At 42.2% G+C, this 25,954-nt stretch overlaps 1 protein-coding gene across 1 annotated transcript in view; it reads right to left on the bottom strand.

Moving 5' to 3' along the window:
* Positions 1-25,954, bottom strand: part of FAM193A (family with sequence similarity 193 member A) — a 192,971-nt gene that overhangs the window by 37,520 nt on the left and 129,497 nt on the right. The window contains exons 7-13 of the mRNA XM_049886592.1: positions 23,904-24,051; positions 22,346-22,423; positions 20,925-21,037; positions 20,565-20,807; positions 17,899-18,052; positions 17,598-17,777; positions 9,363-9,614 (exon numbers count right to left, since the gene is read on the bottom strand). Coding sequence (XP_049742549.1) covers positions 9,363-9,614; positions 17,598-17,777; positions 17,899-18,052; positions 20,565-20,807; positions 20,925-21,037; positions 22,346-22,423; positions 23,904-24,051 — 1,168 coding nt within the window. The remainder of the gene's footprint in view (positions 1-9,362; positions 9,615-17,597; positions 17,778-17,898; positions 18,053-20,564; positions 20,808-20,924; positions 21,038-22,345; positions 22,424-23,903; positions 24,052-25,954) is intronic.

Raw genomic sequence — 25,954 nt, 5'->3', positions numbered from 1 at the left:
GGGCTCAGGCTTGGGGGGAGAGGGTGGCAGGGAAGAGGCCTGGAGGACAGGGATGGCACGTGTATGTGAACAGCAGCACTGCTCAGATGGGTGAGGACTGGGTGCCCTTCAGCTCTGCTTGGCTGCACTGAGAACACTCCAGGGCAAGAGCAGTGGGGGCCAAATTAGGGGCAACTCTGTATGACTTTTGTCCTGAAGGGGGTAGGGACCCACAGAGGGTTTTACGTAGCAGAGTGACAGGATCTGACGGTTTTTTGCGCAATATCAGCTGGGAGAAACACGGTAGGTGAGCCAGAGGGTGAGCGATTACGGAGTCAGTCAGGGGACACACAGTGATGACGCAATGGGGTGAAGGCGGAGAGGAGAGGGTGAACCCTGGTGCTACCAAGACGACAGCTACCGGCTGAACGTCTAGGTCAGTAATTACTGTGTGTGACCTCAGGCAAATTATTCAGTCTTTTTGGGCTTTAGTTTTCTCATCTGTAGTACCTACCTCAGGGGTGGTGGTAAGAATAAACAGACAGCATATACTGAGGGTCTGGCACACTGTCTAACCCGAAGTAAGTGTTCATGAGTGCTAAGGAGGGTTACCATCATTTTACACGACTGCATTCCCTGAACAGAAAGGAAGAAACAAGCAAACAAAAAAACGAGCTCTAGCCAGTGCTCTGAACGCAGGGATGAAGCTGGGAGTAACCTGGGGCTGGGATGACTTAGGGCACCCACTGACCGGGAAAGGACTCAGCGAGGAGAATGAGGGGAGGGGAGTCTGGAGCAGACATCTTAAGACTGGAAACCCGAAAAAGACAGGTCTTCCTGTTTCTGTGGCCACCAAGGATAAAAGCAAGGGCCTGATGTTATTTTGGCAGGGGAGTCCCACAGGGCAAAGAGCAAGGAAGACAAAAAAATCGTGTTTCAAGAGATACCGGTTTCCACAAAGGAGTGATAAGCTAAGTGCTGCCTAGCTAAGAGGGAAGTGATGACAAGTAGGGACTATATCGGAGCGGCAGAAATTCCTGACAGATGTAAACCAGTCAGCGTCCTCGCACTGCATGCCTCTGGGTTTCAGAGCAGCTCCCCCAAGCTGGTCCAGCTGGTAAACTCTGAACAGCAGAGGCAACGCCAGTGCTCTGAAGCTACTTAAATATTTATCAAGAGCCTCCTAAGAGAGGTCGTCAGTTGTCTGCTTTTAATACGTGGATGTCACGGCTCAGGGCCGGCTGGCCACTCTGAATGGACAGCTGGTGTCCAGAGGGCTCTTGTTCACCCTTCAAAGCCCCATCTGCCGTTGTCTCCTCTGCAACACCATTCCCTGCGCTCATTCCAACAGTCTCCCTCTTTGGTGTTACTCTTACTTTGCAGCTACAGTTTCTATTAGGACCTGTCATAGTTTCCAGTTTTTTAAATTTATTATTATGCTTATTATTTTGTCTTCTCCTTAGACTGCAGGCGCATCGAAAACAGGGACCAGGATTGACTAATTCTTGTTTTCCTAGCATGTAGCACAGGGCCTGGCACATACTAGATGTTCAATAAATGCTTGCTGAGCAGGATTTAGCTGAGAAGAATAAAGCAGCATGACTGTGCAGGGCAGGTGTTCTATAGGAACGCATCTACAAAACAGTAATGTTGGAAACTTAAGTTAATGACTCTACAATTCCATATATATACTTCTTCAGAAGCCCATCTGTTCAAAAGCAATTCTAGTTGTAGAGACAAAAGGCAGAAACGAGGAGGGGTCAGTAACAACAAGTTGTATTTTTATAAACAATTCTGCACAAAATGCCTACTGACCTCAACAGCTTAAGGGTCTTCTTCAGGAAAAGAAAGTATCTGTCAACTAGACCATTCTTGGGTCACATAAGTACAGCAACAATTTAGCCATAAAATAAGTCTCTCAAATGGATAATGCAATTGAATTAGAACACTGATTTCACTCTTTATACAAATACACAAAGCTTCAATTAACAGTGGTTTTAAATTGTCTTCCAACGTTGACACAAAGAAGTTATTCACAGGAAAGCAAATTTTTGCTCTAAGTGATACCTCTGACACAAGCTCAAACAAAGACAGATGCTTTCACGAAGTACACATTCCTGCACCTCTCCAGACACCATGGGCCTGTGTGCTCAAACATGAGCCAAGAGAGAGGAAGACCAAGTCAGGAGGTGCACGCACACTGGAGAGAGGCGTCCAACACTGCACATTCAAACAAAAAGGGGCTCTAACTATACCCCAGCTAACCAGAAAATGAAGATGGCTGACTGTTCTGCATTACTGCTCAATTGAGGTTTTTCAATATTTCTCCCAGAGATGATAAAGAGGCAGGAAGTACCACCTTTGCTTTGGCCTTGCTATTTCTCAGGCCCAAAGAAATGAACAGTACCTCTAAAATAGGACACAGACCAAAGATTATGATACCATCTCCAAATTGGAACAGATTTATGTCCCTGTTTTTACAATTAAAATAAAGACAGATTTTTTTCAACAGAAATAATGAAAGCCTGTGGACTATCTTCCAAGTAGTAAGTAAAAATAACTATCGATCTAGAATTCTATACTCGGCAAAGCAAATCATTCAAGAGCAAAATAAAGACATTTTCAGACAAACTAAACCAGAGTTTTACCAGAATTAAATTTTTACTTAAGGAACTTCTAAGTGATATACTCCAATGAAAAAGTAAAATGTCCCATAAGTATGGTCTGAGACTTAAGGATGGTGAGCAAATAAAATGGTAAGCATATAAGTAAATTTAAACACTATCTGTATAAAATAATGGCATTACTAATAATATTGGTAATGGTGATGATAATTAAAAATAATTTTATTACTAATAATATTGGTAATGGTGATGATAATTAAAAATAATAAAGTAGTGAGTTCAAAAAGGACCAAACTAAAATATTAGACCACGACAACACCTAAGTCTAGAAGGGCCCTGATTAAGTTAGTGTTTTAAGGTCTTCTTTATTTGGAAGCAGGGCTGAGATGTTAACTTAGGATCTGAGGGCAAAAATGCATGGTAAAATTTCAAGAGTAACTAATAAAACAGAAATAATAGAACAATATAACTTTCAAGTTAGTAGAGGGGGGAAATGGTATAATGGGGGAAATCTCAAAAAACAAAAAAAGGCAAGAAACAAAAAAGGAGCATAGTTTAAAAAGCAAGAAAAAGAGAAGGCAGCAAGCATATTCCAAATACAGGTAGACCTCAGGTTACAAAAGTCTGATTTATGTACAACCCGAAGTTACGAGCCAAACCTCGTCAAGTCTATTATGTTAAAAATTCCAGGTACATACAATGGTTCGTAAAAACAAACGGATGTTACTTTGTGATGCACATCAAAATATCATTGTTATTATCATGCTGAAGATTTTTAGTGTATCTGCGTTTCTTTAATGTTTTTTATGCACAGAAAGGTGCACTACGACAAACATCTGACTAACTGACAGTAGATACAAATTGTACTGACTTATGTACAAATTCAACTTAAAGACCAGCTTAGGAAAGAACTCGTTTGTAATCCGGGGACTGGACTGCCTGTGCATCAATAAGCACAACTAATATAAATGAGCTAAACTGCCTCATTAAAACAGGGATGGTCAGACCAGGTGAAAAGAAATATGCTGTTAAAAGAGACATACCTAAAACATAAAAACAAAGAAAACTTAAAAGCAAAAGGATGGCAAAAAGGAAATTCAATACAAATATAGAACAAAATTAAGTTGGAATAATCAAGCTGATTCAAGATAATTCATATCACGTACACCTTCAGGTAGAAAGAAATCAACAGATGAACCAGAAAGATCTAAAATTCTGTGTGTAGGCCCTTAGAATCTCAAGGGGGAAAAAACGATGTGTAAGAAAACATTAAATTAAATTCCATGGCACTTAGGCTTCCAGTCTCAGCTCCAACACGTAAAGACTTTGGAAGTTTCATCCTTACAATAAGAAAAAGCTTGACAAACTGAAAACCAATAACCTTTCTTGGACCCATGAGAGAACTGGCTTGCAGGGCAAACTGCTACTCTGAAATCTGGAGAGACAGAAGAACCCACAGTCACAGCAGTTATCTGCTTACCTGAAGCAGAGAAGCTGGAGCCATAAACTGGCAGGAACACATAATGATAATTTTCACCAACTGCCGGAGACTAAGTGTGGACCATGTGAGAGTGAGAAACTCCTGGAGCTGCAGTTTTAGGGGGATCCCCACACTTTCATGGGTTTTACTTCCAGGAACCCCACCAAGTTCTCATGGTAAAGGTCTGAGAGAGACGCCCTTGTGGGATATTTCATAACAAAGGCTCCAAAATAACAACAAGTGAATTGCAAGAGCTGCAAGACACACTCTCTCTAAGGGGGGTACTCAGGGAAGCAAGACACAAGCACAAACACTAGAGAAGTATGAAGCCTCTTGCACCTACAGCTACAGCAAACATTAAACAAAGCCCAACTCCTAGTCAGATTAATATAAATTCCCACGCTAGAAGTCTGTTTACCTCAGTTCATATTACCCAATACAAGATGTCTGACTTTCAACAAAAAATTGCAAGACATGCCAAAGGGTAAGAAAAAACACAGCCTGAAGAGACAAAAGCCAGCATCAGAACCAGACTCACATATGGCACAGGTATTAGAATTATCGGATGGGAAATTTAAAATAACTATGATTAACATGGAGGCCTGGTGCAGAGTGGTTAAGAGCTTGGCTGCTAACCAAAAGGTCAGCAGTTTGAATCCACCAGCCACTCCTTGGAAAACTTATGGGGCATTTCTACTCTCTCCTATAGGGTTGCTATGAGTCGGAATCAACTCAATGGCATCGGGTTTGGTTTGGTTTTTTGGATGTTTAACATATTAAGGGCTCTAACAGAAAAAGCAGACAACATGAAAAAACAGACAAGTAACTTAAGCAGAAAGATGAAAATTCTAAGAAAGATTTGAAAGGAAATGCTAGAAAACAAAACCACTATAAGAGCAATGAAGAATGCCTTTGAAGGGCTCATCAGTAAACTGGACAAAGCTGAGGAAACAATCCGTGAGCTTGAAGACAGGTCAGAAACTTTTCAAATCAAGACAAAAAGTGAAAAGAAAAAAAAAAAAAAATTAATGCCCCTCCCCCCCAAAACCAAAAAGAACAAAATATCTAAGAACTGTGGGACAATTTCAAAAAGCACAACATGTGTGTAACTGGGATACTAGGAGGAGAAGAGAGAACAGAAAAAATACTTGAATAATGGCCAAGACCTTTCCAAAATTAAGGACAGACACCAGAGCAAGAAGGTCAGAAAACACCAAGCAGAATAAATAACAAAAAACTACAACTAGGTAAATATTCAGGGGCAGAAAACCGAAGACAAAATCTCGAATGCAGCCAGTGAGGGAAAACCTCCTTCCTTACAGTGGAGAAGGATAAGAATTACTACAGGTATCCCGTCAAAGACCACGCAAGTAAGGAGATAGTGGAATAAAGTATACTTAATGCGTTTAAAGAAGAGAACCAACCCAGAATTCAGTATCCAGTGAAATTACCCTTCAAAAGTAAAACAAAATAGCTTACTTGTCTCATTCTTAATTTATCTAAAAATGATTGTGTGATTATAAAATATGGATAAGTGAAAATGATGATGATGTCACAAGAGATGAGAGGGAGGCCCTGGGAATGCCCTAGACGAAGCATGAGAAGTGAAATAACGTTATCTGAAGATAAACTTAGTGAAGTTTAACACACACAGTGTAAACTCTAGAGCAACCACTAAAAATACTTTTAAAAGTATAATTGCAAGTTAAGGGAGGAGATAACATGTAATATAAAATGCTCATCTAAAAGCAGAGAGGCATAAAAAGCCTGGAAAAAAAAAAAAAAAAGGACACAAAGAACAAGGGCAAGAACAGAAACAGTTACATATATGGTAGATATTAACCCTATTATATCAATAATAAAAAATGTGAATGGTCTACATACACCAATTAAGAGACAGAGACTATCTATGAGAGTGGATAAAAAGACAAACCCCAATATATACTGCCTACGAGAAACCCACGTTACGTATAAAGATACAGGTAGATTAAAAGTAAACAGAGTAAATTACACCATGTTAACACTAATCAAAGGAAAGCTTTGATTAATTCATTTAATTAATTTCAGACAAAGCAGACTTCAAAGCAAGGAAAATTTTCAGGGATAAAGATGGGCATCACATAACGATAAAGGGGTCAGTTCTTCAGGAAGACATAACATCCTAAATGTGTATGCACCTAGCAACAATAGAACATCAAAATACATGAGGCAAAAGCGACAGAACGAAAGGAAAAAGAAATGAATCCACCCAGTACTACAGTTGGAGACTTCGCCACCCTGTCAGGAACTGAGAGATCAAGCAATCAGAAATCAGTTAAGAACACATTGACCTGAACCACCCTGTCAATCAACCTGATCTAACAGACGCTGATAGAACACTCCACTGAACAAAAGCAGAATATACATTTTTCCCAAGCTCACATGGAACATTCTTCGAGACATCACATTCTAGGCCATAAGGTACACCTTAACAAATTCAAGAAAACAGAAATCATACAAAGTATCTTTTTGGATCACAATGGAATTAAACTAGAAATAAATAACAGATAGCTAGAAAATCCCCAAATATTTGGAAATTAAATTCCATGGGACCATTTTTATTCTATTAAGTCATTATTATACTTTTCACCTCCAACTATATTTAACTTTTAAATAAACTATATCTCAACATATAAATTAAAAGTATCATTGGTAGTAAGAAATTTGAAAAGAGTCTTCAAAATATCTTGTTTTCAAGAAAATAAAATTTTCATAGTACTCATTCTAAGCATTTGAGGTATTAAATATATGCCCACAATGGCCAAGGTATGAATTAAAACTACTATGAAATAAAGTCTTAAAAGAGTTCATTAAGATTTCACCAGGACAGAAACTCTGTACAGCCCCAGCAATGCAGAAATGGCTGCAGACACAGAGGCAGGTCAGAAGCACCTCAACGCAACGGCTACCCCATCTTCAGCACCCATCTTTGCCTGCCACCTTTGAATTGGCCTCAACTGGAAGCCTTGTATTTCAAACATTACAACAACAATCCACTGTCATCTGATATAACTGAAGATAAGTTTGTGTCATCGAAACACAGCGCATTCATTCTCTAGAAGGGGCTTCTACCAACTCCCACGGGCTTGTTAACACATTGTGTCATCACGACACACACATCCATAGCGTTTCAGCTAACTCGAACAAACTCAAACAACACAAACTGCTTATTGCAAGATCTGCTAAGTATTTTGCCAATTAAATCTCATCTTTCCAAATAAAAATGTCACCCAGCTAATGTATTTTGAAATGAACTGATAAACATTTTTAGCATTAATAGCAAAGTGTCAAAAAAAGGTTAAAAATCATAAATTCCAAAATCTCTATATTACGTCCATCACACACGTGGCTTCAGCTCCATTATCTGCCTCCCTACCCATGAATCCTTCACATCTATCTACTAGATCAGAGCTTAACAGGTATAAAATAAATAGATACTAGATACAAATAATGCTTCTAAAAAATGTTTTTCTTCTCTTTTTACCCTTATGCAGACTACCCATAACTTTCTGAGAAAAAGCCAAAAATCATGTGAAAGAATTGATTTTTAAGTAAGCTATGGAATCCCAATAGTCTTTGGGAATACTCAATTTCACTAGTTCATTTAAAGATTTTTAGGAAACAAATTCTTGAATAGTTTATACCAGAAAAAAAGTACAACAGAACATTCTATAATCTTCACCTGAGGCAGTTCCTTTGTGCTAGAAAATAGAGCTCCAGTCAGGTCAGAATAAGGTATGTACAGCATCCTAATCTCACACATTCAACCAAGAGAAAAGAGCCTATAGGTTACGCAGACCATGAAAACAGCCTGGTTTTAAATGCATACCTGAAAACTGCTGTTTAAAAATGTCCTATCAACAGACATCATAAAAATGTCCAGAGTGAGCAACATTCAATCTGATAAAATTTAAGTATAAATCACGATAGTACTGAGTATTCATAAAGGAAAGTGACTGATTCTATTCTATTCTAAACCAGTGGTTATTAATCTCCCACCTGGGTCCCTCCCATCCAAACAACAAACCCCAGGTATGGGCTACAGACTCCCACTGGTAATGTGAGCTTGTTCCCAGCAATGCTTCCTGGGAAAGGAAGACCAACGTGTAGCTTCGAAAAGCCCATTCTGTGCCATGTTCTTCCTTTCCTTCCCAGTTGAGAATCACTGTGATAAATAGTAAATTAGCAGAGTTTGGGGGAAATTTTGATTAATTACCACTACCATTGAATCGAAATCAGTGGTAGAAAAAAAAATCAGAATTCATGATAAGAGTCAACAAAGGTCAGTTTAAAACAGCTAGAGAGGCAAAGCCAAAAGCCAGCTAAGGTACAAAAATGAAATCAACCTAAAAACTTCCCTGCAAAGCTGAAGGGACCATACACAGCATGGGGTCCTCCGAATACACAAAAATCAAACACGTAGGTTTTGGAGATCCTCACTCTATTTCTTGCAAAGGCTTTTAGCACCATGGTTTCCGGCAGGCTCCACGCTGCCTGCCCTCTAGCTACCTCTCGGTCAGCCACACGGCATCACAGTTTTCTACTGCACTGCTGCTCTCCCAATGGCCAACACAGGGTCAGGACAAAGGTTCTGCTATGCAAAATTTACCAAAGTCTTCCAAACTAAAGTAGAAAATAGCAGACTTTTCACTCCAGAAGCAAAATATAAGATGGGTTTGGACTGTTCCTCCTTTAAGCTTTGTGTTTCTAAAAGCCCTTAGTTTTTGTGCTTAGAATAGAGAATCATTTAACAGAGCCTGAAAAAAAAACTTCTTTTTTTTTTTTTTGTAGAACCCAGCCAGTGTTAGGGAATCCATCCTATATTCAAATAATTTTACCCATCTCATTAAGAAAAAGAACCAGGTCACTGGGACTCGGAGTTGAGAGAATGGGAATGACGCCCAGGTAGACAGAAGCCACGTCCATGAAGTATCCCTGAGTATAACCTGTTATCACCAGCATCACCTGAAAAACTCTTTACAGTCTAGTTAATTCTGAATAAACAAGCCATGACTTCCTTTTTTTTTTTTTTTTTTCAATAACTGGGTTTACAACTCTAAAGATTCAAATTCCAAGAGCTTAAGAGATTATGGTAAAAGAAAACATTTGCAGACCTTCCTATCAAAAGCAGATGCTGTCCCATTCAAGTTGCCAATTTATAGATTTCTGTCTTTTTAAATATGTGCTCCTATAAGCTCTAAGCAAGGGGTGACACGCGGGCCCTCTCTGACCTGACTTACCTTACTGTGCGTGAAGGGGGGCGCAGTATACAAGGTGGGGTGGATAAGAGGGCGAGGCAGATGTGGGATGGTATGCAAAGGTACGTGTCCATGGATATGGGGGTAGAGGTGAAGTGCAGGGTGTGTAGGCTTCTCGGGGCTCAGGAACTGGTGGCCAGAAGGAAGAGCTCCTGCTGTTGTTGCTGATGCCGTCAGCCCAGAGGCTTCTTGTTTACAGACATGACATTCACAAGTGTTCTGAGCTTGTTCAGCCTGAAAGGAGAGAAAAAATAGTACTGGCTTAGATCTGTAATAGGTACCTGCTGAAAATGACAAATAAAAGTTGCAGAGCAGTTAGACAGCAAACACAAAGGAGCAGGGCTCGTCCCGATTCCCCAAGTAGACCAGGTCCCTCCCTGAGAGGAAAAATGAGGGGTTCCAAGATACTGGGACTGAAGAAGCCTGTAACGGCAAGATGAGCACCTTGGCCCCCTGCTGGGTATTTGCTGAGGTAGAAGCCATAGGACCTGTGTCCTGTGCCTATCTGAGCACGGAGAAAAGAATAGGAAAGAGAGCACAGTGAAAAGGGGAGAGCTGTGATCAAGAAAAACAAAACCATTAGATGGTTATACTCCACTGGGATCACACTGCTTGACCAACAGTTACACAGAGATTTGTCAAAATGTGAGCAGAGAGGTAAGACTTCCAGTTATGGTGAAGAGGCCAGTGAATCCTCTCTCCCAAAACAAATGTAAAACTTAACAAACCTGCCCAGAACAACCATTTTGAGACTCTAGAAATCAACCAAAGTCTAGAACAACAGGGGTCTAGCCTTCCTGCCTGGAGCTGTTCCACTCGCGAGGGCTCCCCTCCCAGTTTAATCAGCAGAAATAGCAGCCCCACCAGAGCAGAGTGCCTGCTGACAGACAGAGTGGGCTTGATTTTAGCAGACAGCAAAAGACCACTGCAATGTTGTTAGGAAAAGGTGTCAGCTGGAGGCTAGGGTCCTGGCTGGCATGAGAGGTTGGCCAGAGGGAAATCTAACAGGAAGACCTGGAAAGGAGAGCATAATGGAAGAACTGCCTATCTCTCCACACATCACTAACTGATTACAAGATCACAGCACACGTACAGGGGAAACCTGAAAGCCCAGAGGAAAATTAGCACCTGGGTTGACTTGACAGCTGGCTGACAATTTGGTACATTTCCCAACCCATATGTATATGCATGAGCAAAAAGCAGAGGTCCCATGGGCTCAAGGTATATGAGTGAACCTCTGCCCAAATCATTGGATGACCAATAAGCTATGGAGACACATGGCAACCTTTAGAAAGCAAAGCTTAAAAACAAAAAGAAGAAACAGCCTGAGCAGAGACCTCAGCAGCCACATAAAAATAGGTATATACAAATTCTTCAATTTAAGTTCTGGAAAATAACAAAAACAATAAAACAACAAACAACCCTCAGTGGGGACTATCAGAACGCAAGCTTACTATATTATCTAAAATGTTTGGTTTTCAACAACCACAAAAAAGCACGAAACATGCAATGAAACAGTAAAGTGTGACCCATACACAAAAAAAGAGTCAAAATAAAAAGCAGAAACTGACTGACTGAGCCCAGATACTGGATTCAGTACACAAAGATTTCAAAGAAGCCATTATACATATATTGGAAGAATGAGAAGAAACTAAGTTCATAGAATTAGAGGAAAATATGGGGACAAAGATCCAACATATAGGAAATATCAACAAAGAAAGTATACAAAGAACTAGATATAAACACTAGAGGTGAAAAATATAATAACCAAAATGAAAACTTCACTAGAAGGCCTCAACAGCAGATTTGAGATGGCAGAGACAGACTATGAACTTGAAGACAAAGGAATATAAATGATCCAATCTAAGGAACAAAAAGGAAAAAAAAAAAAAAAAGATTAAAGAAAAGTAAACAGAGGCACAGAGACCTGTGGGAAAGAATCAAGAGTATCAACATATATGCAGTAAAACCCCAGAAGGAAAGTAGAGACAAAGGTTTAAGAAAAGTATAAGAAGAAATAACAGCTGAAAATTTCACCTCCCAAACTTGATGAAAAACATCAACCTACAGAACCAAGAAGCTCAAAGAACCCTAAGACAGATATAAATATACACACCTAGACACATCATGGTGAAAATGCTGAAAGATAAAGAGAAGATCCTGAGCAGGCACAGCAACAGAAAAATGACTCATCGTGATCACAGAAACAACAATACAATTAACAGCTAACTTCTCATCAAACTCACTGAAGACCAGAGGACAGTGGAATGACATGTTCGAGATGCTAAAAGAAAAAAAAAAACAAAAACCAAGAATTCTATCTCCAACAAAACTATCCGTTAAAAATGAAGGCAAAGTAAAGACATTTCCAGACAAAAATCGAAAGAATTCATTGTTAGCATACTGTCCCTGTAGTATATATTAAAGGCTGTCCTTCAGGCTTAAAGGAAATGATAGTAGACTTGAGTCAAAAGGAAGACATGAAGAAGTCCAGAAATGGTAAATAAGTTCGTAAATATCAAAGATTGTATAAATATTTTTTCTCTTCTTAGAAAACTATAAAATTCTACAAATAATTGTAACACTGTATTACTAAGTTTATGATGTATACAAATGCAATACAAAGGACAATAACAGTAAAAGGAGGAAGAAGGAAATGGAATTATATTGGAACGAAGCTTCTTCATTTTACTGAAGTTACGTCTGTATTAACCTGAAGCTGATTATGATAAGTGGTATATTGTAATTCCTAGAGCTGAAAATAACTAAAAAAAAAAAAAAAGACTGAACAGCGAAATTAAAACGATACACTAAAAAAATTTTTTTACTACAAAATGGAACAAAAAAACATGAGATATAGAAAATAGCAAAATGACAAATGTAAATATCACTTATCAATAACTCATTAAACGTAAATGGAATAAGCACTTCAAACAAAAAACTGAGATGAAAAATTAAGACCCAATTATTTTAGATTCAGCAATAAAGTTTAAAATCGAAGATACAAATAGGGTAAAAGGATAAAAAAGGCATAACACACATACGGTAACTATAAGACAGCTGGAGTCGCTATATCTATACACAATAAAATGAACTTTAAGAAATATAACTAGAGAAAAAGAGGGACGTTTCATAATGACAAGCATCAACATACCAAGGAAATATAATAATTATAAAAAATATATACACATTCAACAACATAGTCCCAAAATGCATGAATTAAAAAACATCTAAGAAAGAAGTAACACCAATCCCACACACATTGCCTCAGAAAAGAAATACTTCCCAACTCATTCCAGGAGGCCATTTTTACCCTTGATACCAAAGCCAGAGGACATCACAAAAATTAAAAACCACGGAACAGTATCTCTTATAAACACAGATGTAAAGATCCTCTACAGACGTCAGCAAACCAATCCAGCAACACGGAAACATCGTGATCAAACAGAATTTACTCCAGGAATGCAAGGGTGTTTTAATATCCAAAAATCAACTGACGTAATACACCACAGTAACAGGATAAAGGATGAAAACTATAAGATCATCTCAAAAGACACAGAAAAGTCATTTTAAGAATCTAACACACATTCATGATAAAACACTCAACAAACTAGGAATTGGAGAAAATTTCCTCAACCTGAAAAATAGCATATATGATGCCACAGCTAGCACCATACTTAGTGTTCAAAGACTGAATGCTGTCCAGCTCAGGTTGGGAACAAGGCGACCATGTCCGCTAGTAACACTTCTAAGTCATTATTGCGCTAGAGGCGCTAGCCAACTCAATAAGGCAAGAATAAGAAATTAATGCTATCCAGACTGGAAAGGAAGATGTAAATTTGTTTTCATTCACAGACAACATGATCTTGTATGTAGAAAATCCATAGATCTAACCAAAGAGAGAGAGAGAAGCAAGAAATAAACCTACGAGAATCAATAAGCAAATTTGGCAAGGTTGCACAACATTCAAAAAAAAATTTGTATTTCTACACAATACCAGCAATTAACTAGAAAGATACACCATGTTTATAAACTGGAATATTCAATACTGTTAAGATTTCATTCTTCCTGAACTGATCAATATCTTCACACAATTTCACTGGTGAATTACATAAAATATTTAAGTCATTGCAATTCCTGTGAAAAAGCAGGCTTTTTTGTAGAGACTGACAAAAAAAAAAAACAAAAAAAAACACCCATTGCCAAGGTGATTCTAAACTTATACAGAAATGTAAAACCCAAAAAACCAAACCCGCTGCCGTCGAGTTGATTCTGACTCACAGCGACCCTTTGGGCAGGGCAGAAGTGCCCCGTAGAGTTTCCAAGGAATGTCCAGCGGATTCGAACTGCTGACCTTTTGGTTAGCAGCCACAGCACTTAACCAGTACGCCACCAGGGTTTCCACGGAAATGCAAAGGACCTCGAATAATCTAAACAATTTAAGGAAGGAGCACCATGCTGGAGGACATACCTTATTCAATTTCGAAACTTACTATAAAGCAGAAGTAATCAAGACAGTACAGCATGGCTGTAAGGATATAAACAGAGATCAAATAAACTGATTTTCAACAAATGATCAAGGCAATTCTATGGGGGAAGGATCTTCATTGCAAATAGTGCTGGGACAATTAGATACCCAGCTGCAAAAAAGATGAACTTAGACCCTAACCTCACACCAAAAACAAAAATTAAGTTCAAGTGGATCATAGACATAACTTTAAGAGCTAAAATTATGAAACTTCTCGAAGAAAACAAAGTTTTTGTTTAGGCAAAGTTTTCTTAGATATGACATCAAAAACATGCCTATTAATTTTTTTTAGTAACTTGGTATGCATTACAATTAAAACCTTTTGCTCTTCAAAAGACATCAATAAAAAAATTAACAGACATGCCACAAAGTAGGAGAAAATCATATATTTGATAAAGGATTTGTATCTATTATATAAAGAACTCTCACAACTCAATAAGAAGACAAACAACCCAATTTTTTTAATGGGCAGAAGGTACGAATGAACATTTCTCACCCCAGAACATACATTAATGGCTAATACGCATACGAAAAAATGCTTATCATCATTAACGGTTAGAGAAATACAAATTAAAGCCACGTCATGCCACTGTTCACCCACTAAACTGGCTACAATCCAGAGGACACCTGACGCCAAGTGCTGAGGATGCGCACAGCATGGAACCCTTGTACGTGTTACGGGCGGGGATGTAAAACGGCACAATCGTTTTGAAAACAGTTTGGCAGTTCGTCAAAAATCAAGTGTGTATTTACCATACGATCCACTCCAAGGTATACACCCAAGAAAAACCAAAACACGTATCTACACAGATTTACACGCAAATGTTCACGATAACATTATTCATAATAACCAAAAGCTATAAACCACCCAAACGTCCGTCACGTGGTAAAGAGATGAACACAATGTGGTGTATTCACACAATGGAATAATATCCAGCAAGTAAAAAACAATCGATACATAAAACAGCATGGATGAAACTCAAAAAGCCAGACATATAAAGCTCAACAGTGTATGATTCCACTGGGATAAAATTGGTGGAAAAGGCCAACTGATATAGAGAGAAAGCAGATTAGTGGTCTTCTGAGGGTGAGGGATCGACTTGACGGCAGCGGGCGGTGGGAGGGTGAGGGAAGGTGCAGGGACAGACTGCTGAATGGTCATGAGGAAACTTCCTGGGGTGACAAAAACCCACTGCTGTGACAGAACTACCCTAATAGCAGATTGTGGTAATGGCTGCATAACCATAAATAAAGCTGTTAAAAACATATGAATTCGCATTTTCCAAAAGTTACACGACCCCTGAGTGACACAGTAATCAGGCTCTTTATCTTAAAATTTAATGTACTAGACCGCATGGATCAGGCTGGAGAAGATGCCAAGAAACCCTATAAACCCAGAATTCAGTCAGTGTGCAAATTTATAAGAAAAGTTGGGTAAAGAAGTTTGAAAACAGGTTTATTCGAATCCCATAATCTAAAGGGAGAATTGGTATTGTTTTAGGCTTATTTTTAGAAAATAAGATCTTCCATAAAATGATACTCTTATAGCCAAAAGTTACGTGTGTTCGTCAGAAAAAGGATGGGACAGACATACTTAAGTGGAATACCACAATCCTGAATACAAACATTCAAACCTCTAATTACGTAAGTGAGCGATGCAAGAGGGGCTAAAGCAGAGGCCGTAAGCTCCGTCTCTGAACAGGAGACAGCAAGAGCATCAGATCAGTCCGCTTCCTTTGGTGCAGTTTCCAGGTGAGTTTATCAACCTTATACAATTCTTGAACATGTTATTCATGGTGATTCCAACTCTGAAGGCAGGAAGAGGAGAGGAAACTGCCCACAAGTATACGCCAATTAATAACTGGGAAGGGAACCTGGAATACCGACTCAGTCCACGTCACCAACCACTAAAATAAGAGTCATTAAATTAAGAAGTCTAATGCCACTTTCACCAAAAAACATTTTTTTTAAAAGTCTAATGCCAAATTCTAAGCCAGCTAGATATAAACCTCAATATATACAATTATATATTGAAAGGGGTACAACCTCAAAGGAGACTATAGTTAATACTCATGGGACAGGATCATGTGCTATTACATAATAAACGAATACTATGCTATGCAAAGCGAGTCACTCTAAATACACAAAGAGGTCGCAGAACAGAGGCTAAAGACAACTCAGCAGACAAATGGGCAAAGGACAAAAGCTGGGCGGCAGGTGATAAGGAAAAGGAGACAAATGGCCCTTAAACATCAAAGGACGCTCAGTTCTGCCCACAGAAAGTGAAATGAAAGCTGAAACCACAGGGGTTACCAATTCTTGTCTATCAGAGCTATGGTGCTCCCGCTTGTCGGGTGGGGTAGGGGGGGCACGGGCCCTGTTGGTGGGGGGGCTGTGGTGAATCACCCACTCCCCCCAGATGCTCTGACCCAGCAAACTCACTGCTGGTGGTAAGTCCCAAAGGTACCTCTGCTTTTCCACAAGATGGCAGATGTATAAGGGTACTCAGGAAATCGTTCATAATGACAAAAAACGGAAAACCACAGAAGTGCCCATCAGCAGGGCACTCATTAAAAACAAAAACCAACCAACCAAATGGCCACACGATGTAATACAGCGAGGTCAGTAATGGAGAACGAGGGAGTACTCTCCAACCAAATGGCCACACGATATAATACAGTGAGGTTAGTGAGGGAGAGTGAGGAACTGCTCTTGGTTCAGATGGAGAAAGGCTCTCCGGATACACTGTCAAGTGAAAAAGCAAGGTAGAAAAACAGGGTGTGTAATAGTAGATAGCCTTTTTCATAACGAAGGAAGAATATTTGTATTTGCTTAAATAAACACTGAAAGGACACACAATAAGCAAATAAAACGAGCTGCCTATTGGAACTGGGGGAGCCCTGATGGTGCAGTGGTTAAGAGCTCAGCTGCGAATCAAAAGGTCGACAGTTGAAATTCCCCAGCCGCTCCTTGGAAACCCTATGAAGTTCTCCTCTGTCCTATAGGGCCATTCTGAGTCAGAATCGGGTTTGGTTTGTGGTTTTGATTGGACGAGGTACAAGGGTGGGTAGGGAAAGGAGCGAGACTTCTTAGCACTTTTTAACATCATTTTTATCTTTTGAACCATTTATTTACATTACCTTTTAAAATTAATTAAGAAGCATCTTAACCTTTTCTTCATCTTTTCATTTAAAAGTTACTTATTGAGCATCTACTTTAAAACTCTGTGTCTTTAAAAAGAATGTCCAATAAGTTAAGCTCACTTTTCATTAACAGAAAAACAGATATCCAACAGAAATAAACGTCCCCTTCTAATACCAACCTTTTCTGAAATTTTAATATTCCATCATTTTACTTTATGAAAAATCTCCCCTTGCTTTTGAACAGACTAAAAGGTCCATGACACCTAGATAATAGGGGGCTACCCTGGGGTGTTGCCAAGTCAAGGTTGATGATTACAGATTCAAGCAAGAGAAACAATATCACAATGGAGTTATAAGTCGAACCATATTTGTTCATTTTTCTAATCTTCAGAAACTATTAGAAATGCAATAATCTCATATAACAATAAGTTTCATGTTTAAAGAAACTATTAGAAATGCAATAATCTCGTATAACAATAAGTTTCATGTTTAAAGAAAATATACACACAATGCAAAACAGAAAATGTGAAAATAATAAAACTGTACCTGTGGAGCTGGGTATGACGGGGGTGGACTATCCACTTTGTCTTCCTCCTTCCCGAGGCTCCCATTTCCTAGAGCTACGTCTTCCTTTGGGGCTCCTGGAGGCTCCCCGCTGCTCTCGCCGTCTGCTTCCTCATCGTCAGCTTCTGAAGAGCTACTACTGGTACTGCTTACCTGAGGGGACTTTAAAAGCAACCTTTTGTAATTTATGCTTTTCAAAACAGAAGATTCATATAAAACATTAAAATGTCAGACCACCACTTCATGACATTTATTGTATCGACAAAGAAAGTCAAGCCCGTACCTCATCTTTCAGGGCCATGTTTTCCCCGCCACCATTTAACTCGCTGTGAACTCCGTTCATATTGGCCACAACCTCAGCGTCATCATAGTTGCTCAACGGATAAATATCAGCAAATTTAGCCGACAATGGCACAACATCTTCATCATCACTACAACTGAGACCAAGCAGAGAGTCACCATGAGGCCATGGGCTGGAGGACAGTGGGTGAACTATTGCCTGGGCACGGGCGTTTCCTTTACAGAGGAAGGTCCTCGTTTACAAAGTTTTATGTCAAGTACCACTCAGACTAAACATTGCTTAGTAACCAGAACACAAAAGATAATACTTGGACTACTTGAACGAATCAAGGAAAACAAAGCTCCCAAAGTACAACTATTAAATAACAAAAACTTGATCGTATATATTGATACATTTCCATTTAACACTACATTTGAAAGGCCTTGATGTAGAACTATTTTCTTCTGCCATCCCTAAACAGAAACATTTAATTTTCAGTTACAAATAAAGGGGTATAGAGGGGTGTTTATTTTTATAACCACCAAAATTATTTCACAAATAGCCAGCTGAACAAAACTTTAAAAGCCATTTAGTGACAAAATACTCTTTTACCACAAAGGGAGCAGTGGTCAAGTCAGTCAGGACCTTAAACAAAAAATTCGCTTTAGCAAGACATCAAAGCAATGGGAAATGGAATACAGTGAAACCTGTGAGAGCCGGAACTTGACAGGACTACCTTGTTTTTCCAGGTCTCGAAAGTTTCCGGCCTTTGACAGGGTGCAGTCTCAACACCTTCTATTGCTCCTTTTAGTGGAAAATACTGGTGTTTTCCTTCTCTGACAGGCTTCTGCCTTTATAGGTTCCAACTTTGACAGGTTTCACTGTATTTAATTTTTTTTTTCCAGCAGATTTCAAGGCTTTATTCTCTAGAAAGGTGCTTAAAATGTATGATTTCCTGGTTTGTGAAAACAGCTGGCACAGAGCCCATAGTCAAAATGTGACCACGAACAAATGTCCCTCAGTCCCCACATACATGCCAAACAGTGGGTGAAGACCCTAAGGGCTGGTGTCCTCATCTCCTTCGGAAACATGTCCAGGAATACCTAACTCATTTTAAGAAAACAAGAATCAACACGCAACTGAGAGCTCACCAAAGCAAAGGACAAACAGCAGGCTGCCCGGAACACGGCTCGGGTTTGCTGAGGGCCTGTGGTCAGCACACACCCACTCCTGAGGCACCATCCTCACCACCATTCACCCATGAGGAAACTGAAGTTCAGAAACGTAGGTAACTGTCTAGTGACAAATGCAGGCCTCTTCAACATGAGATCCCAAACACTCCAGAAGGCACTGAGGAACAGTTACTAAAATAGCATGGCTCTAATTCACTTAATTTAGAAATGGCACCAAGAAAGGGAAAACACAAACCAGATAAGCCTGAAAGGTTTTCAAACCATAGCAGTTTATCATGAGGAAGGCCCTCACCAACATCTGCTGACGGCCTCAAGCCCAGCTGCCTCCAAGAGCAGCAGTGGGCAGCCACGGCACCCAGCACCTGCAGGCCCCCATAGCCGGAAGGCCCTCCCCACTAAGCGCAGCCCAGGAGCTTCAGAACCTATATCAGCAGCTATATCAAGCGGACAGAGATGGAATTCTCTAACTGAAATTTTATTAGATAACATACGTTTACTTAACTTCTACATGTTCCTATAAAGATTTGGGTAACAAGTAATGGTAAGACCTTTAGGACTCTTGTGCTCCCAGAGAGCACACAGCATTTCTAAAGCTACAAAACAGTGTGAAGTCTTTCACTATGAACAAAGAGAGCCATGACGTTCAGGCCTGTTCCTTTGGAATTATTTTGAGGTTGATAATGAGTCCCAATTAAGAGTGGAAAGAAATCTGAAGGAAAGCCTCAGAGCCACCATGAGAGCCCGATGTAGTAACAATACACCTGGATCTGTCAGAGAAATGTGAGAAGAGCCAAGGTGCCCACGGCTGGGTGACCACCGCACCAGGGAGCAGCAGGGCCCAGTCTTCTCCTCAGGCTCATGGCACACGCACACTCTAGCATGTGAGTAGCGGACACCTTGGCTGACTCAGATAAAAACATACCCGTATGCAGTCCTTCAGAAGTTAGAGGGGGAAGCCTCAACAAGTGACAGGGTCGTAACAGAAGAAATGTGGGACCCACATCTGCAATGTCTACTGGTGACGGCTGCAAAACCCCCTCACTAACGTGAAATGACTTCTGCCCTGTGGGAACTCTGGAGACAGAACCTTGCAGACCACACACCAACACGACCATCTGAGTGCTCGGCAGGACACGGAGCAAGCATGGATGCTGTTGACAATGAGATGGTAAAAAAAGCGGACTTGCTACGCTCAAATAAAATGGGAAACCATAATTGAATAGACACTCCCCTGCATACAAACATGCTTTTTTCCATTACTGGTGCTTATTAATTGACCATATTTTTTTCCTCAGGTAATGAAATAGTGTCAGACTTTGGGTTTGCTGATCTCATGTGTTTAGAAAGCTGCCTGAAAAACACAAGGGTCCTTTCTCCATTAAAAGCACTGAAACGACAGGCGTACTGCTGTAGACATTACTGTCTGTATTGTGCACGGTTGGATTACTGAACCTTTATGACAAAGTCACAACTTACAAAGTTGGTGCAGGGCCACTGTCTGTGAGGATGAGTCTGGGATGCTGCTGAATTGTAATGGGGGAGCTGGAGCCCGACCCTGAGCTTGCTGAGGACACGCTCGGTGGGCGCATCTCAGAGAGATAGTCGGGAGCAGAGTCCATCTGCAGTGGCAGCTGATGAATGTGGATGTCGTCAGTGACGGGGGGGTCCATGATACCACAGGTGAGGATGTGTGAGAGGCTGCAGTCATCACAAGCACATCTGATCGGGAAGGAAGGACAGTTACCACAAGAGCCATAGGAAGGCCAGACACATGCTCTGCAGCCGTCACGCCGGGTCACGGCCACACGCCCCCGCTGCCTCAGACTCTGAGCTCACCTTCTCCTGTAGTTACAGTTGGGGCAGTCGGGTATGCCCAGCCGTGACGACAGCATGTGCCTCATGGTGTCTGTGAAGTGGTTCTCGCCAGCTACTGCTTTCTTATTAGTTAACTAGAGGAAATTACAAAACAGTGTTCTAACCCGGCCAGGCACTGCCCCTCGATTACACAGCTTGTACTTTTAAGCAGCTACAGTTATATAAATACATCATACAGGAGACTCTGGTGGCGCAGTGGTTAAGTGCTCCAGCTGCTAACCAAAAGGTCAGCAGTCTGAATCCACCAGGTGCTCCTTGGAAACACCATGGGACAGTTCTACTCTGTCCTATAGGGTTGCTATGAGTCGGAATCGCCTCTACGGCAACACGGTTTTGTTTGGTTTTGTTTTGTTATGGTAACATACGTCATGTTCATCTAGAAACCAGTGGTCTCAGAGTCCTACGGTGGAGAGGCCAGGAAGACAGGGGCAGATGACTGGAGCCAGGGTCACTGGCTGAACCCCAGACCCTGGGAGCCAGGAATCCCTACAAGCTTCCTCTCCAAGCAAACTAGCTGTTGTGTGACCTCACACCAACACCCTGGAGGGCAGGGTTGCAGCGGACACCTGCCATTTACCCTGTGTCTGCAAGTACCGGCTAGGTACCAGGAGTACAGGGAGGTGAACGAAATCATCGCCTACAAGGGGGTTACAATGTGGCAGAGAAACAGACAAAAACCAGAGGTCATGTAAAAAAAAAAAGACAGGATGAATGAAGAGTATTAGGGCTACAACCTAATCAGGGACGGGGAAGCAGAAAAGAAGGCTCCATGGGGCAGGGGCTGGGAGGCCTGAGCCAGTGGTCAGACAGGAGTTGAGGCTGGCAATTCAGACAAGGGGAGGAGCACTGGGCCAGGCACACACTGGCAGATTCTAGGACACCTGGGCTGAACTCACGGGTGACACGGAAATCAAGGGCCGGCAATGAGAGCACGGCGCGGCAGGACACGGGGCTGCAGACAGGAGCTGCAGGCCAGAGGGTGACACGGGACGTAGACCTGGACAGTGAGCCCCAAGATGGGTCAGAGAGGCCCAGTGGGAACCAGCAGCAGGCAGGTGGGGAAGAACGGCCTCAGCGGTGCACAGGTCGGGGGTGGAGGTTGCAGGCATCAAGGGCAAAGAGGAGACAGCAGCCTCACAGGCTGTAACAAGCTGCCCAGTACACACGGGTTTTCCGTGAGGAGTAATGGAACGTAAGGATATGGGTCAATCGGTGCGATGGGTTGACCCTGAGGACTTATGAGTGTGGCCTGCCAGCCCTGTGTTGTCTCCAAATGCTGGTCTGTCACGGCAGAGCACATCGACACGCACGAGAGCCGTCCACATTGCAGTCAAGGGTGTCTGCTTCCCAAACCTTCAGCCCCTTCCTCTCTGCAGCCTCACCTGCTCTTCAGTGAATCGCCTCTGTTTAAAAAGCTCCCAGTCTTCCGTTAACATGCGCTGTTTGGTTTTCATCGTCATCTAATGAGGGGATGTTAAAAAAAAAAAATTAGCAACAGCAATATTTTTACAGGATATCTTCCAAGGGAGGAGCTTTCCAGAGGGCGTATACAAGAAACATTACATGTAGACAAAATAAAAGAGCAGTACTACAGAGATGGGTTCACATTCAAAAGAGAAATGAAGGTATTCTAGCTGATCAGTCGATACAATGGGTGAACATTCAACAGTCACCTAGTGCCCCATGCTGGCACCGAAGGAGTTCCCAGACTACAGCAGAGGAAGACCCACACACCGAGGGGAAGGGACCAGGAAACCAGACGTCTCGGGGCATTGGCTTCCTGGGGAGGGGGCAGGCTATGGAATGAGTAAATCTTGATGTTTACATAATTCATTCCACTGACACTGACAGAGGTTAAATGCAACACCAGAAGAAGATGGTAAGAGAAATTCTCCCCACGTTCTGAACAAGAGACCGTCTGTAGCCACAGTTGTAGTAGATGTGGTGAGAGAAACATTATACCAAATTTTGTATCATCTTTTTTGTAACTCAGCGGAACAAGATCATGTAAGGTATCCGGCACATACCAGCCCCTTCTTTCATTCCCACCTGACCCACCCCCTCCCTCTAAGGCCCAGGTGGGCACTGCTGTGAGGGCTCCTCCGCCCCCAGGTTCTCTGAGGTCCAGGTGGGCAGTGCTGTTACAAGGCCCCTTTCCCAGCATCTCCACAGGCCCAGGCGGGCAGTGCTGTGAGGACAGCCCCCTCCCCAGCATCTCCACAGGCCCAGGCAGGCAGTGCTGTGAGGACAGCCCCCTCTCCAGCATCTCCACAGGCCCAGGCAGGCAGCAGTGTGAGGGGTCACACCAGCATCCAAGTGCACCAACAATCCCAGGTGGACCCGGGACCTGCACAGTGTGAGCCAGGACTGGAGTCTTACTTCCTGCAAACATCACCCAGAGTGTAATGCAGAGCTCTGTCACTCCCTCTTGGATGTTCCTCACAGTGTCCCCTTTAAAACAGGCCACTCCTAATGTATTCCTGCCTGACTCGACCGGAGGTTTGAGGAAGGGGGCCACCAGCAGGGTGGCCAGCAGGTCATTCCCACCTGACCCACCCCCTCTCCAGGTCCCTGCTCGGTGTCTGTGGATGTGTGGCAACTTCCCTTGGTGCCACCATCCCCTCCCACCATCCCCCTCCCTCTTCTGTTTCCTCATTCCCTTTTCAGCCCCTGCTGGGTGGCAGCTCATGTCTATCTACACCCCCTTTCTGGACAGGGAGGGTCAGGAAGTAGATGGGGACAGGCAGGTGCTGTTTGGGTCCAGGCCCCAGCAGAGTTGACACTCAGCCTGGGCAGCAGCCTGTGCCAAGGAGACTGCGAAGACCTGGCCAGACACAGCACCTGACTAGCCACTGCCACTGCCCCAAGCGCTCACCTTAGGCCCCTCCCCAGGACAGGTGAGGCCCCACCGTGCAGCACAGGAGTGCCCGCCTGGCTCACCTGCTCGTCCACATAGTCGTCGATCCTCTTCTGGCACTCCAGCCACTCCTCAGCCACATGGCGCAGCTCCTCCTCCGAGTGGTGGAAGCGCTGCAGTAAGGTGCTGTAGGTGTCCTCATTGCAAGTGTCGTGCGTGGTAGTGCCCAGCCTGCAAAAGAGAAGGCCTTCTAACAAAGGAACAGAGCGTTTGGTGCTCAGTGCCCAGGCTACTTCTGCTCCAGTGAGTCTAGTCCTGACCCTCTCCTCCCAATCTGAGTGAGGGGGACGGCAAGGCGCACTTAACCAGGCTACCTGCTAAGACGGATCAATAATTATGTACGCGGCACACCAAGCACCGAGCATGGCACAGAGGACATAATCAAGAAACAAGCACTCCTAAGAAAACAACCAGTAACGAAGAAAAGACGAAGTCCTGGCGACTCAGGTCACTAAAGCATGGAGCTGTCAATGAGCTTTCCCTCTTGAAACCCACCAATCCAGAGAATATACAGCATTTCATGAGAAACATAAAATCTGGATCTGTTTTTTAAATTAAGTAAAATATAAAATTAGAATCAACCGAAGGAACAAGATAGTTTTAATTTATTCTGCATTATCTCCTGTTGGAAAATGAGAATGTAACAGGAAACAAAGGACACACAAGGTGGACGTGAGAAAATCCACTTTGGTTTTGGAAAAAGAGGGTGGTTCAGGGAAAGGAGACAGGATGGGGAGGGGACAGGAAGGAGGAAGGTAAGAGGGGAGACATATATATTTTACCATCAGAAATAAAAAATTTTTCTTAATACCTGTTATGGATTAAATTGTGTACCCCCAAAATGTGTGTCAGCTTGGCTAGGCCATGACTCCCAGTATTGTGTGGTTGTCCACCATTTTGTGATCTGAGGTAATTATCCCATGTATTGTAAATCCTAATCTCTGTGATGTTAATGGGAAACCGTGGTGGCATGGTGGTTAAGAGCCACGGCTGCTAACCAAAAGGTCAGCAGTTCAAATCCCCCAGGTGCTCCTCGGAAACCCTATGGGGCAGTTCTATTCTGTCCTATAGGGTCGCTATGAGTCGGAATCGAGTCGATGGCAGTGGGTTTTTGGGTCTTGGGGATGATGTTAATGGGGGCCCTGGTGGTGCAGTGGTTAAGTGATATGGCTGCTAACCAAAAGGTCGGCAGTTGAAATCAACCAGCCGCTCCTTGGAAACCCTATAGGGCAGGTCTACTCTGTCCTGTAGGGCCACTATGGGTTGGAATCACTGGACGGCAACAAGTGTGGTTTTGGTTTTTTGGTATGATGTTAATGAGGCAGGATTAGAAGCAGTTATGTTAATGAGGCAGGACTCAACTACAGGATCAGGCTGTTTCTTCAGTCAATCTCTTCTGAGATATGAAAGAGAGAGGCGAGCAGAGATGAGGGGGCCCTCCAACCACCAAGAACGAAGAAGTAGTGGGGGAGCACATCCTTTGGACCTGGAGTCCCTGTGCTGAGAAGCTCCTAGATTAGGGGAAGACTGATGACTAGGACCTTCTTCCAGAGCCAACAGAGAGAAAAAGCCTTCCTCTGGAGCTGGCACCCCGAATTTGGACTTCTAGCCTCCTACACTGTTGGAGAATAAACTTGTTTGTTAAAGCCACCTACTTGTGGTATTTCTGCTACAGCGGCACTAGATAACTAAGACAATACCTAAATATATCAATATTTGAACCAAAATGATTGAATAGACATCATGACAAGAATTTTCCAAAAGTAAAGACGACATGTGTAATCACCAAAGAGCACAGAGAGGCTGCGCCGGGCCAGCAATCAGTGTTGTTCATGTAAAAACTGGAGTCTTCCCACAGCGGATCCCTAAACACATCACAGTGCAGCTAGAAAACGGGTGTTATGGGCTATCGAAAATGTAATAACTGCATATACTCCTACATACCCGCACACATCCGTGAGTACATAGGTTACGAAATGAACGTATGCACGTGTTAAGTAAAGGCGTGACCATGGGGGCATGTATGTGGAGACCTACCTGTGGGAGCCTATAAGTGGAGACCTGACTGTGGGGG

Source organism: Elephas maximus, chromosome 5, assembly GCF_024166365.1.
Source record: "Elephas maximus indicus isolate mEleMax1 chromosome 5, mEleMax1 primary haplotype, whole genome shotgun sequence".
In the NCBI taxonomy this organism is placed as follows: domain Eukaryota; kingdom Metazoa; phylum Chordata; class Mammalia; order Proboscidea; family Elephantidae; genus Elephas; species Elephas maximus.
Note: the sequence above shows the minus strand (reverse complement) of the source record. Positions and strands in the feature narration are given on the sequence as shown.